This window comes from Pan paniscus, chromosome 9 (genome assembly GCF_029289425.2).
Source record: "Pan paniscus chromosome 9, NHGRI_mPanPan1-v2.0_pri, whole genome shotgun sequence".
In the NCBI taxonomy this organism is placed as follows: domain Eukaryota; kingdom Metazoa; phylum Chordata; class Mammalia; order Primates; family Hominidae; genus Pan; species Pan paniscus.
This window is the reverse complement of record NC_073258.2, coordinates 78,099,589-78,114,151: the sequence shown is the minus strand read 5'-3', so window position 1 is coordinate 78,114,151 and position 14,563 is coordinate 78,099,589. Positions and strand designations below refer to the sequence as shown.

Here is a 14,563-nt window from a genome sequence, read left to right as displayed (position 1 = left end):
GGTTAAGTTTGATTCCATCTGTGTGCCTGGCACACAGATGGAAGGAGAATGAGTGAGCTGATGTCCAATGAAGGAAGGGCCACTGGAAGGTGCCATCCCATCCCCCGCAGCCCCAACAGAGAGGTTCAGATGAGGGCTGGGACCTCCTTGGTTGTTCAGGTCCACATCCCTTCTCTAGGACTCCTCTCAGCCCTTCTACCTTCTTGTGGGCGGCGATGGCCAGCTGGGCCCACTTCTCCAGCGTCTTCAGGGGCGTGATCTCGCGGTCGGGGATGTAGGTGGGCACGAGGTTCAGGAGGCGCTCCAGGATCATCTCAGAGCCATAGTCCACAAAGTACTGCTGGGAGGCCAGCTCAGCCAGGTCGTCCTCCTAGGTGGGGGGAGGCCTCGGTCATGCATTGGCCCAGGCCCCTCCAGGAAGCCCTTCCACACCACCAAAGGCTCCAGGCCCCTCTCCTGGCCCTGCCTCCTGTAGCTCTCAGAGCCTGGCCTTTGGGACCGAGGCTTCTCACTGATTCACCAGGAAATTCTTGTCTGCTCAGAGGAACCATGAGCTCCCCAAGGGCAGGGCCACACCCTCACCTTCTCCTGGATCCCTTTGGCACTGGCATGGAGCTGGACTCTGCCCAGGGGCACATGAAGTGATGCAAAGAAACAAGCCAGCCCATCGAGCAGCCACTGCACACTCAGCCCTGTGAGACAGCGACCAGAGCTGACAAACAGCAGAAGAGGAAGTGTCTGCCCTGGAGAATGGGAGACACCTAGGGTCTGCTGGCAGGGTCAGAGTGAGGGAAGTACATCACTGTGACTGCCTCCATCACCACTACCACCGTTAAGCACTTGGGGGACAGTTAAAGTGGTTAACAGCTGGCAGGATCTACTGCAGAGGGTTCAGAGAGCCAAGTGGCCACTGGGCATTTGCCCCTTCTCTGCCTGGCCTGGTGCACAGCAGCCCCAGTGATGCCTACCTAGGGCTCCCCAGGGCTCCAGCAGCAAGGGCATAGAGAAAGGCTCTTGGGGGCCTTGGAGGCAATAGATATTTTCCAACCAGTTTGAAATATTTCAGAATTTTAGCAACTGATGTGGCTATACTAATGCACTCCGCCTGAATATTTGCTTACCACCAATACCACCATTATCATCACCACTATCACCAACAAAACTACCACCACTACCTCCACCATCACCACCATCACTGCCAACACTATCACCAACATCATTACTGCCTCCACCATCACCACCATCATCACTACCAACACTATGCCTCCACCATCACCATCATTATCACTACCAACAACACTGTCATCACCAACACCATCACTGCCTCCACCATCACCATCATTACCAACAACACTGTCATTGTCAACACCACCATCACTACCTTTACCATCACCACTATCATCACTACCAACAACACTGTCATCACCACCGACACCATCACTACCTCCACCACCACCACCACCACCACCATCACCAACATCATCCCTACCTCCAATATCACCATAGTCATCAGTACCAACAATACCTCATCACTAACATCACTACCTCCACCATCACCAACACCATCGCTACCTCCACCATCACCAACAGCATCACTACCTCCACCATCACCAACACCATCACTACCTCCACCATCACCAACAGCATCACTACCTCCACCATCACCAACACCATCACTACCTCCACCATCACCAACAACACCATCGCTACCTCCACCATCACCAACAGCATCACTACCTCCACCATCACCAACAACTACCTCCACCATCACCATCACTACCTCCACCATCACCAACAACACCATCACTACCTCCACCATCACCAACAACACCATCACTACCTCCACCATCACCAACAGCATCACTACCTCCACCATCACCAACAGCATCACTACCTCCACCATCACCAACAGCATCACTACCTCCATCACCAACACCATCACTACCTCCACCAACACCAACAACACCATCACTACCTCCACCATCACCAACACCATCACTACCTCCACCATCACCAACACCATCACTACCTCCACCATCACCAACACCATCACTACCTCCACCATCACCACCATCAGTACCAACACCATCACTACCTCCACCATCACCACCAACCATCATCACTACCTCCACCAACGTTACTACCACCAACTATCCTCTTCATTTCCACCACCTCCTTTCTCATCCCTCCATCACAATCACCAACAGAACCATAGCTACCATTACCATTATCGAAAACAAAACAACCACATAACTCCTGTCCTCAGAAGGAGAAAAAAGAATACACATTTGCAAATTCTGATCTCAAGGAATGGCTGTATTTCTCATTTAATGCAGCGCTTACTAGATATACTCAGAATGGTGCAGCAGGTCCTGCGGCACGTGCTCTGTAGCACGCACAGTCACTACAGCAGTGTGGGGGGCCTCCTCCACTGGTGGAATTCAGGACATCCTCAGAAGCCCTTGCTCCCGCCATCTCGCCTCTCCTCACGAGCCCCCTGAAGTAGGCGGTGTCCATCCAGGAGCCTGAAGAGTGCCTGGTTGCAGTCAGGCTCACCCCAGCCTGAGCTAATGATGGCTCACAGAGGAGCACTCAGCCCAAACGTGGAAAGCAGGAGGCTGTGAGCCAAGCCAGCCTGGCGGAAGACTCCCTCCCACTCACCTTCTCACACCTGTACTCCCCAAACTTGACTCCTCGCACCACCTGCTGGTAGATGAGGTTGGTGGCCACGTTGTCCTCGGAGGGGCTGTGCCAGGGCGTGAAGACCTCTTTGCGGAAGAAGAGCCTCCAGGGGGCGTTGCGCTCCTGGGCGCCCTGCTCCTTGGCGTACTGCTCGCACTGGGAGATGGCGTCCATGACGTGGTCACTGCCGCTGCCCAGGGAGGACACCTGCGGGCACAGAGGGGAGGGGAGCAGGCACGGAGTCAGGGAAGGACTATGAGGAGCCTCAACGGGGCCAACGGTCAGTTCAGACAGAAAACCGAGGCCCAGCGAGGGGCAGGGACACATCCAAGGCCCCCAGGAGGCAGACCAGATTCTAGCCCTGGGCTCTAAGCCGCACCCCCACCATTGCCTTCCTAGCCTCAGTTCTGGGCACGGTGACGTGGGAATTCCCATTTTCTAGTGGAAGCCTTTTGGGAAACTGAACAGACAGTACCTGGAAACATAAGAGCATCGGTGAGAAAAATCCAGGCAAACTGTGTCCAGCAACATGGTACCTCCCCTGGGCTTGTGGGCGGGGGCCCCTCTGCTGAGCATGACGTTGCTGGGGGTGGAGGCAAAATCACCCAAGCCCCAGGTCCCGCTCAGCCGAGGAGGCTCCAGCCTCCGAGGTGAGTCTGCGGGACGCCCACACTCCAGCTGCTTCAGGGCAAGTGTGAAGGAACTCCCGTTTGCTGAGGAGTTTCTCCATCAGATGCCGTGGCAACCTGAGAGGGAATTCCATTCCCATCTGCACACAAGGGCTGCGCAGCCCTCCCATCAGCCTGTGCCATGCTCTTCCTTCAGCACCAGGAAAGGATTCACTGGGCCTGAGGACACAGGACTGAGGACATCCTACTGCTGGGTTTTCCCTCAGGTGCTGAAGAGCACTCAGCAGTTTTTTGTTTGTTTGTTTTTTTGAGATGGAGTCTCGCTCTGTCGCCCAGGCTGGAGTGCAGTGGTGCGATCTCAGCTCACCACAACCTCCACCTCCTGGGTTCAAGTGATCCTCCTACCTCAGCCTCCCGAGTAGCTGGGACTACAGGCGTGCGCCACTGTGCTCCACTACTTTTTGTATTTTTAGTAGAGACGAGGTTTCACTACATTAGCCAGGCTGGTCTCGAACTCCTGACTTTGTGATCTGCCCGCCTCAGCCTCCCAAAGTGCTGGGATTACAGGTGTGAACCACCGCACCTGGCCGAGTTCTCGGCAGTCCTGAGGAGTCAGGCAGAGCCAATTAGCACACGCTCAGGGGGAAACCGAGGTGCTCAAGGGTGAATAGCCCCGGCAAGTAGGTGGCAGCACTGGCAGCCCGGAGTGGGGCCGGGAGGAGGTGCTTCCGGGAGGAGGTGCTTCCGGGCGGCCATACCTTGTCAAACAGGGCAATGTAGAGGGAGAACCCGAACCGGTCCTTGAGAGAGATCTTGTCGGCCAGCGCGTTGCAGAGCTCCTTGGCCGTGGTTGCCGAGTCCGTCAGCAGGGTCTTGGTGGTCCCATCCATGAATGTCACGGGCAACATGATTGGCTTCTTGGACTTGGTGGCCTGGAAGTGCCCCAAGAGGGTTTGTGGGGTCCCTTCCCTTCAGACCTGCTTGCCCCTCTGGACTTTGGCTCTCTGCTTTCTGTGGGGTTGGAGCTGCCCCAGCACCCCAGGCCCCAGTGCTCCAGGCCCCAGCACCTCACTGGGACACTGCTTGTCCCTGTCACAGGTGTCCAGGGAGCCCTGCTGTGCACCCCACCCCAATGGGACCTTTAGGACCCCTGAGCCAGGGCCTGGGGCTGAGAGGTCAGGCACTGCCACAGGCCAGGGGTCTCTGCTATCACTTCATATAACCTTCACCATGTGGCAGGTAAAGGCATTGAGACACAGAGGGAATCTCCTTTGCCCAAGTCGTCTTGACCGTTAAGGCCAGCAAATGGAGTCCCTCATCCTTTGGGGGCTTTTCTGTTCCGATGGGCCTGGGGTTCCAGAACTTGAGGGTAGGTGTCTGAGGAACCACAGAATCTCAAAGCAAGGAATGTTTCTGGGGCACTCGAGTGCACTGGACACACACACACACGCATTTACACATGTGCGCACACGAGCACGTGCATACACACGCACGAACCTGCAGCTCCAGCCAGCTGGGCGGCTGTGTCCGTGTCCCATTGACAAAGGTCCTTCTCAGGCGCTCCTCACAGTACGGGGCGTAGCCGGGCGGGCCCCCGTGGATGAAGTTCCGCAGGTACTGCAGCCAGAGTACCCGCTGAGGCAGCCCCGCCGCGGCCCCTGGGGCTCCCCATGTGGATTTTGAGGGCAGCCGCCAGGCCCTCCCGGCACTTGGAGGCCGCTCCTCCAGGCCAGGTTGCTTTCTGTGGCTTCCCTACCCTCTCAGCTCCACCATCTATTTCCAGCCACGTCTGTGGCCTTCCCCACCTCCCGCTAGCTTAGCCTAGTGGCTCCTCCCCATACCCCTTCACAGCACCAGCCAGTCGGGTCAGTCCTGCCATGACCTGCTCCACTCTGACCCCAGCGCCCAGGGCCTGCCCCAAGACGAGGGTGCAGAGGGCCTGGGACACGCTCCTGTCAGACTCAGCCCCCTCCTAAGTAGAATGGGGCTGAGGGGAATGTGGGGCAAAGAGGTGGCTGCCTGAGAGGAGGGGGTGCCAGGAAGATGGGGCTCAGTAAGGAGTGGCCGGGTGGGCCTTGTGACCAGGCCCTTTGGAGCCCCTGGCTATTGCTCTCCCCACAGTGCTGGGACAGGGCCTAGCTCCCCTTCCCGCTCCAGCAGGCCAGGCACCTTCCTACCTTGACAAACTTCTCGGAGGGGGCGAAACAGCCCACGCAGAGAGACACGAGAATCCAGCCCCGGGCATAGCTGCTCTTGGAGGGGTTGTGGGTCAGCTGCTTGCTGATCTGGCAGTAGATCTCGTCCCTGGGCAGGCAGCAGGGCAAGGGAGGGGGAATCACCCCAGAGGAACAGCCCCGGTCCCCACCTCCTCCTAGCAGCCGGTGGGACGCCACACAGCTGTCCTCTCCAACTTGCCAAGGCCACCCGGGAGGAGGCAGAGTGAGGCTGGGTGGCAGGGCTGAGCCAAGGGCTGGGGTCTGGCTTTGGAGACAGGATCATCAGGCATAAAGCACCTCCCCAACTCCAATCCAGTTCCCACAGCCAGGGCCCCACCATCCAGGGTGGTGCGTATCCTGCTCTGGGCTCAGCAGCCACAGCCACAGGTGACCATGCTAATGAGAAGCACAGTCCCCGCCTCTGCCTCGTTCCTAACCAGCTGGTGGCCCAGGCAGGTGAGTTCGCCTCTCTGATCCCAGCCCATAGTCACGGCAGCAGGTGCAACTTCTACCCATGGCAACGGAAAAAGCAGAAACAGGAAAAGCATCCTGGGGTGTCACTGGGGGATGGAAGGAGTAGGGACTTTGTCTCTGGTATATTTCTGTAATGTGTGAATACTTAAGGGGCCATGTATGACTTTTGTAATGGGATGAAAACAATTAAGGTAATTTTTTGGTGTTCATTTTAAAGGAATCCTTACAAGATTGCTGTGAAGATGAATGAGCCAAGGCTTATGACGCACCTAGCACAGTGCCAGGCACAGTGAACCCCTCATAAATGCCAGCTGCAATTATTGCTGGGCTTGTTCTTCTCTTCTGCAAACTGAGTACTCTAAGACTGCAGCCTGCCTGTTCAAGGACAAGGGCAGGACACATGACGATGCAGTGACCGCCAGGGGGCACTCACTGCTGCTCTTCTCTCCCAAAGGATGGCTGGGATTACCTAATTCAGTGGCTCAACAGTTTTGAGAGTTTATAATTTCAAAGAAAATTCTGAAGTTACCCATTTTTTTATCATGATAAATGAGAACATTTATAACACACACAACCTGCCCACTATCTAGATCCCAATTATCTCATAAAACAAAAGTAATTTTAAATTTCCAAACAGTAGGAGGGCAAAGTCTCAGAGCAGTCCTTTAAAGAAAACAAGTTTAGCTTTAGAAACATCCCTCCTTTTCCCACCTTGCCACAGACTAGTGAGACATTATCACCTGCAGCTGGGAGTCTCCACTCACTTTACAGATGGGGAGACAGAGGCTGAGAGCAGGTAGGGATTAGCCGTGTGAGGCCCCTCAAGGAGTTGACACCCCAGCCTTTGGACTCTTGGTTCAGGGCTCCTGGCACCGTGTTTTCTAGAAGTGTCAGCTTTAGGTATGATGGTGAGATAATTTGGAGGCAAATTCTTGCCTCTGAGACACGCCTGCAGCAGCTGCCTTTTCCTCCTGTTGGCAGGTGGCCCTGGGCAGTGTGGCCACCCCGGTGAGGTAGTGACTAGCCTTGGGGAGATAAAAACGGGGGCCTGATAGGAGGCAGGAGGCCTAGTGACCCCTGGGCAAATCTCTTCCCTACTCTGGACCTCAGTTTCCCCATCAGGAAAGTGGGGCTTGGTCCCTGCCTCATCCTGCTGTCCTCCCAACCAGCATGCACACATTCATGGCATCAGCTCTCCCGACAGACCTGTCCTATGCAGAGACTGTTCTCAGAAAAGTCCTAGCCCTCCTCTCATCAGCTGAGTTGATTTTTTGGTGGCTCCTGGTGACTCCTGGGTCTTCCCTTCAACTCCCCAAAACCCCAGGGACCTGGGTAAAGGCCTCTCCTGGCCCTGTGGGGAAGGAGGTACTTGCAGGATTCCCAGGCACAGTAACCTTAACCGTGGGCCTAGGGTGGGTGACTGGAGGTGAGCTGGCGGCAGCGGGGTTAAAGCAGGAAATGCATGTTGGATGATGATGATCAAAGCTACCATCTACGGGGCGCTTACTATGCTCCAGGTCTGGTGCTACACAGTTTTCATAGCTTTATCTTCCCACAAGCCTATGTATGAGGTAGCTACTGCAGGCACACCTCATTTTACTGTACCTCACTTTATTACACTTTGCAGACATTGCATTTTTTACAAATTGGTTTATGACGACTCTGCATGGAGCAAGTCTACCAGCACCATTTCTCCAACAGCATGTGCTCACTTCCCGTTTCTGTCACATTTTGGCAATACTAGAAATATCTCAAACTTTATTATTATATTTGCTGTGATCTGTGATCACTAATCTTTAATGTTACTATTGTAATTGTTTTGTGCACCATGAATCGTGCCCATAGAATATGGCAAACCTAACTGATAAATGTTAGATGTGTTCTGACTGCTCTACCAACCAGCCATTCCCCCATCGCACTCCCTCTCCTCACGCCTGATTCCCTGAGACACATTCATATTGAAATTAGGCCAATTAATAACCCTAAAATGGCCTCTAAGTGTTCAAGTGAAAGGAAGCGTCGCACATTTTTCACTTTTAATCAAAAGCTAGAAATTAAGATTAGAGAGGAAAGCATGTTGAAAGCCGAGATAGACCAAAAGCTGGGCCTCTTGTGCAAAGCAGTTAACCAACTTGTGAATGCAAAGGAATAGTTCCTGAAGGACATCAAAAATGCTACTCCAGTGAACATGCAAATGATAGGAAAGTGAAACAGCCTTATTTGCTGATATGGAGAAAATTTTAGGGGTCTGAATAGATCAAACCAGCCACAACATTCCCTTAAGCCAAAGCCTAATCTAGAGGAAGACTGTCTCTTCAATTCTATGAAGGCTGAGAGAGGTAAGGAAGTTGCAGAAGGTAAGTTGGAGGCTCACAGAGATCGCCTCATGAGGTTTAAAGCAAGAAGCTGTCTCCAAAATATAAAAGTGCAAGGTGAAGCAACAAGTGCTGGTGGAGAAGCTGCAACAAGTTTTCCAGAAGGTCTAGCTAGAATCATTGATGAAGGTGATTACACTCAACAACAGATTTTCCATGTAGATGAACCAGCCTTCTATTGGAAGATGTCATCTAGGACTTTCATAGCTAGAGAGAAGTCAATGGCTGGCTTCAAGGCTTCAAAAGACAGGCTGACTCTCCTGTGAGGAGCTAATGCACTGCTGACTTTCAATTGAAGCCAATGCTCAGTGACCATTCCAAAAATTCTCGGGCTCTTAAAAATTATGTACAACAGGCTGGGTGCAGGGGCTTACACCTGGAATCCCAGCATTTTGGGAGGCTGAGGTGGGTGGATCACAGGGTCAGGAGTTCAAGACCAGCCTGGCCAACATGGTGAAACCCCGTCTCTACTAAAAATACAAAAATTAGCTGGATGTGGTGGTGGGCACCTGTAGTCCCAGCCACTCGGGAGGCTGAGGCAGGAGAATTGCTTGAACCCGGGAGGCAGAGGTTGCAGTGAGCTGAGATGGCGCCACTGCACTCCAGCCTGGGCAACAGAGTGAGACTCTGTCTCAAAAAAAAAAAAAAATGATGCACAAGGAGACGAATGTTATTTTCATGCCTGCTAATGCAACATCCATTCTGCAACCTATGGATCAAGGAGTAATTTTGGCTTTCAAGTCTTATTTAAGAAATACATTTTATAAGACTATTGCTGCCATAGATAGTGATTCCTCTGGTGGATCTGGGCAAAATCAATGGAAAAGCTTCTGGAAAGTATTCACTATTCTCAATGCCATTCAGAACATTCATGATTCGTAGAAGGAGGTCAAATTATTAACATCAATAGGAGTTTAGAAGAAGTGGATTCCAAACTTCATGAATGACTGAGGGGCTCAAGACTTCAAGAGGAAGTAACTGCAGATGTGGTGGAAATAAATAGCAAGAGAACTAGAATGAGAAGTGGGGCCTGAGGATGGGACTGAGTTGCTGCAATGTCATGATCAAATTTCAGTGGATGAGGAGTTGCCTCTTATGGAGGAGCAAAGAAAGTGGTTTCTTGAGATGGAATCTATTGGTGAAGATGCTGTGAACATTGTTGAAATGACAACAAAGGATTTAGAATATTGCATCAACTTAATTGATAAAGCAGCAGCAGGGTTTGAGAGGATCGACTCCAATTTTGAAAGAAGTTCTACTGTGGGTAAAATGCTGTCAAACAGCATTGCATGCTACAGAGAAATTTTGTGTGAAAGCAAATCTCACTGTTGTCTTATCTTAATAAATTGTCGCAGCCACCTCAACCTTCAGCAACCACCACTCTGATCAGTCAGCAGCCATCAACATCAAGGCAAGACCCTCCAGCAAATAGATACAACTTTCAGATGACCATTAGCATTTTTGGCATTATTTTCTAATCAAGGTGTCTACATTTTTTAGATATAATGCTATTTCATACTTCATAGACTATAGTATAGTATAAATATGACTTTTATATGCACTGGGAAACCAAAATATTTCTGCAGCTCTCTTTATTGTGATATTTATTTCTGTGGCCTTCAACTGAACCTGCAATATCTCCAAGGGATGCCTGTTTTAGGATTCCCCCTTTACAGACAAGGAATCAGAGGCTTAGAAAGATGAAATAACTCCACCAAGGTCCTAACTCCACCAACTAGCTAGCAGCGAAGCCAAACCCAGGCCTGCTTGGCTTAATCTCTTGCTAGGTTGACAGAGGCACCACTCAGCTACCAAAAGACTTTCAGGCCCTAGTGTCCCCGCCTCCCGGCACTGACCGGAGTGCTGGCCGCAGGATGCCATTGCCGATGATGAAGTGCAGCTTCTCCAGGTTGGAGGTGGGCCGGTCCTCCAGCATGCTGTTGCCCTGCACTGTGGACTCCCCGTCATGCAGCCTCTTGGTCACCTGGGCCAGAGGGAGAGGACAGGGCAGGTAAAGTTAGGGGTGTTCCCCTGCCAGCCAGGGCACCAGCACCCGAGGCTGCCTGCTCCCCAGAAAACAGAATCTAAGGAGTGAGCAGAAGAACTGGGCTCCCCATCACTGTCATTACCCCTGCCACGTGCACAGCAGATGCTGGGCCAATAACTGGCCCACACAGCAGGGGCACACTGGCCCGGTGCCACCCACTTCTGGGGACAGAGCTCCTCTGGCCACCTCCTCGATACCCTGCACCCCACCCCCCACCCCAGGGAGGTCCTCTCAGCCAGGACAGGGACATGATCCTCTGACTCCAAGCGGGACCCCTATCTCTCTGGGGTGCCCCCCCAACATAACTGTGGCACCTGGAGTATACTCCAGGTTCCAACCACCAGTCACCACCACTCTGTCACCAACACCCTTAGCCCCGATGTGACCAGCCTCACACCAGTTCTTATGAGATGTTTCTCCTCTCTCATCCCACACAGCCCACAGCACAAGCCCCGAGCTCTGCCCAGAGGATGTAGGGTGAGTGAGAGGCGAGCGGCAGGAGTGGGTGGTGCAGACAGGGAGCACCACTGAACACCCTCGGCTGCCATTTCTGCCTTCTTCCCAGGACCCCACGGAGTGGGCATTTTCTTCCCTGGGTCCCTTGAATACTAAGCGGCAGAGCTGGGATTCAAATCTGAGGCCACACACCTGCAAGGCTGGATTTGTGCCTCAGGTGGGGACAGGACAAGGGCAGAGGTGAAGTGGGAGCCCCTGACTCTGCAGTGGAGGAGCTGGGGAGGCTTCCTGGAGGAGGTGACCCCAGGCAGAGAAAGGAGGAGTTTCAGGCAGAGGGACTGGCATGTGCAAATGTGGGGATGGGGGCCTGGCCCCCAAGGCTGTGAATGCCTTGGTTTGTGTCTGCCTCTCCAATGTATCCTCCCCTGCCACACACACACCAGCCTGGACAACCCCAGAGCACAAGGGCTGGGACAGTGCCCAGAAAAGGCAAAGTGACTGAAGAATGAATTCAAATAAATTAATCCTGTTCATGCTCCATGAACACTCTTGTTCCACAGAAAGCTCCCATGCCTCAAAGGTCCTTGGACCAAGTGCCTCGGGTCTGTGCCCGGCTAGAAGTGTATTCCCTCTCAGCTGTGCTGCTACCGGCCTCCCCTGCTCAGTGCCCTCTGCTAGGAAGCCCTTCCCACCCCCGGCCTGAGATCCCACCCTCTTCAGACACTTTTGTCTGCCTGATCGCCCACCAACCCACTCATGTTGTCCTGTCCCTGGCCAGCCAAGACCCCTGAGGACAGACAGTGTCCACTCCTGCTCCTGCTTCTGTGGGCCCCCAGCTCAGCTGTGCTCCAGCCTAGGCCACCTAAGGCAGCCACCCGTGGGCTGCCAGACCCCCAGCGTCTGCCCTCACCTCCTCTGTGAGCTTGGACTTCTTTTTCAGAGTCAAATGCACCAGCTTGTGCCTCACACTGCTCTTCTTCTGGCCCTCGGGGAGCTGGGCCTGCAGGACCAGCAGGGATCAGGGTCAAGTGGCTGAGCAGAAAGCAATGTCGAGACCCCCGACAGCAAGACTTTGCGGGGAACCGTCTCGCTTCCACGTGAAGCTTACAGGGTGTCCCCCACACTGCCACCGTCCACCTGCTCACCCCTACCCTTGCACACCCCCACTAGCCAACTGGCAATCAGGAAAACTGAGACTCAGAAAAACATAGTACGGGAGCTGGCTCCAACTGCAAAGCCCCTGTCTGCTCTGCCATGAGGCCCCTCAGTTATGGTCAGCATTTTACAGTTTATAAAAGTTGCACACATTTGTTCCCACAAGTAGACAAAGGAGGGTGGCAGGCAGGGGTCGGTGAGGCAGAGATGAATTATAGGATCCTTTTTCTGCAGAGGAGCCCAAGGCTGGTGATGCCAGCAGCCCTCCTTGTCGGCCTGGGAGGGACATCATCCAGAGGGCACCTTGGCCTCACCTCGCCCTCGCCCTGCAGGGCCTGCAGCTCCCTCTTGTACGTCTTCTTGCCCAGGGTCTCATAAATCTTGGTCATCACAGGGATCTTCTCACTGCCATCACTCATGGCTGTGTGGTACTTGGGCTCAGGGAGGTCCCCCATGAAGCGGAGGATGGTGATCCAGACCGCCAGGGCTGCCTGGGGCAGAGCGCACATGTCAGCGGCCAGAGCGGAGGACATTGCTAAAGCTGTCAAAATGACCTGGTGGTTTGGGGAGTGGGCTGGAGACACCCCCTCCCACATGGTCAGCCCTCAGGCTGGGCACCGCAGTGAAGACTATAGTCAGACCTGGTCCCTGGCCCCCAGGGACCCACCACCCTCATCACCTACGGCCACCACCAGCAGCAGAGTCCATAGCCCCAGCCCTGGCCCCACCCAGCAGTGACCTAGTGGCAGACAGGCCTTACCAGCTGGTCACCCTCGTCGTCATGGTAGAGCAGTGGCTGTTTGAGTGGCCGCCGGGTGTAGGAGTGCGTGGTTGTCCCCTGGAAGTAGGTGGCAGCGAACTTGGCAAATTTATACTCAGAGAGGTCCTCCTCATCCTCGTCAGGCAGGGGCAGGGCTGCATCCAGGTCCTCCTCCACCATCTCCCTCCGCCCTCGCTCCAGGTCCTGAAGGAGACAAGAGGTATGCCCTGGAGTCCCAGCTACTCAGGAAGCTCAGGCGGGAGGATCGCCTGAGCCCAGAAGTTCAAGGCTGCAGTGAGCTGTGATCACGCTACTGCACTCCAGCCTGAGCAACAGGGTACGACCCCATCTCAAAAAAAAAAAAAAAAAACTTGAGAAGGGCGTTGGAGAGGGACAGGACCTGGGACCTGCAGCCCGGACCCAGTTCATCTCTGCTCCCCACTGTTCAGAGGGACTGGGTGGGCTTTAAGGCCAAGGGCACAGAAGGAGGGAGGATCAGCACAAGCAGTGTGTGTGGGCCTCTGGAGCCCCTGTCCCTAGCCTGGTACCTCAAAGCCACTAGGTGCCTGGCCCTCCTGGCCTGGCAGGCCACCTGAAGTCCCCAGGAAGCCAAACATCTTGTCCACCATGTCTGAGTGATTGACAGGCTCGTGGCGGGCCCTTTCCATCTGCTCCAGGAGCTCCTTCTTCCGCCGAGCGGCCTCCTTCTCCTTCAGCTCCCGCTCAGCGTCCTCACGAGCCAGCTGGGCCAGGCGCTCCTGGGCAATTGGGGTGACACAGAAGACACGGGGTCAGCCCCCGGTGCCACAGCCTCAGGGAACAAGCTCTCCCTGGGCAGCCCCTGCAGCAGCCAGGGCCTCAGTCCCCACCTCCTGACCGCTGGGGAGAATGGAGCCTCTGACTTCCCCACCTCTGGACCACTCAGAGGCCTCTCAACAAGCCAAACAGCAATCCTGCCCGTCCTTCAGGGCTCTCAGGGAGCCACCTCCTCCAGGAGCCTGCTCCATGGGGACCACACCAACCCAGACATCCCACGGCCATTGGCTTGAGGCTCTAGACCAGTGCTGCCCAATAGGAATATAATGTGAGCCACCCATATAGTAGCCACGTTTTAAAAAGCAAAAAGGAATAGGTGGGATTAGTCTTAGCAGTATATTTAACTCAATATTTCCCAAATATTAACTTAGCATGTAATCCATATTATAAAAATAATACTGAGATATTTTATATTCATTTTTCCCCCACCAAATCTTCAAAATCTAGTATTTCACACTTAAAGCACTGTGTCATTCGGACAGGCCACACTGCAAGTGTTCAGTTGCCACTGTGGCTGGTGGCTCTCTATTGGGCAGTGTAGCACCCTCGTGCCGTCAGCTGGCTTGTGCTTTTACCAGGGTGTTATCTCAACAACTAGAAAGGGGCTGCTGAGGGCCTGGGCCTCTTCCTCTGGAGCCACCACAGCCCTTCATCCTTTTGCATGGCACAGGACCAGGTGCCCAGCAAGAGCTCAGGCAATGCTGGCCGAGTGGGTCTAGTGTGGCCATTCTGAAGGATGGAAGGAAGGCTGCAGCACCGGGTGACAGATGAGAAGCCAGCCTCGGGGAGGGGACAAGCCAACAAGTGGACACCTAAGGCGCCTGGAGGCTCTCAGCTCACCTGATGCTTGCGCTCGGCCTCCTCCTTGGCCTTCTTGGCGCTCATCTCCTTCCGAAGCTTCTCTTCCTCCGCCAGCCGCATTTTCTCAGCCTCGAGGCGCCGCAGGTACTGAG

The 14,563-nt window shown here is 54.1% G+C and overlaps 1 protein-coding gene across 1 annotated transcript in view; it reads right to left on the bottom strand.

Moving 5' to 3' along the window:
* Positions 1–14,563, bottom strand: part of MYO7A (myosin VIIA) — an 88,729-nt gene that overhangs the window by 20,388 nt on the left and 53,778 nt on the right. The window contains exons 22-32 of the mRNA XM_055094711.2: positions 14,451–14,558; positions 13,343–13,552; positions 12,795–12,998; positions 12,349–12,525; positions 11,790–11,879; positions 10,233–10,360; positions 5,489–5,615; positions 4,809–4,928; positions 4,070–4,243; positions 2,662–2,889; positions 200–370 (exon numbers count right to left, since the gene is read on the bottom strand). Of these exons, the coding sequence (XP_054950686.2) occupies positions 200–370; positions 2,662–2,889; positions 4,070–4,243; positions 4,809–4,928; positions 5,489–5,615; positions 10,233–10,360; positions 11,790–11,879; positions 12,349–12,525; positions 12,795–12,998; positions 13,343–13,552; positions 14,451–14,558 (1,737 nt within the window). The remainder of the gene's footprint in view (positions 1–199; positions 371–2,661; positions 2,890–4,069; positions 4,244–4,808; positions 4,929–5,488; positions 5,616–10,232; positions 10,361–11,789; positions 11,880–12,348; positions 12,526–12,794; positions 12,999–13,342; positions 13,553–14,450; positions 14,559–14,563) is intronic.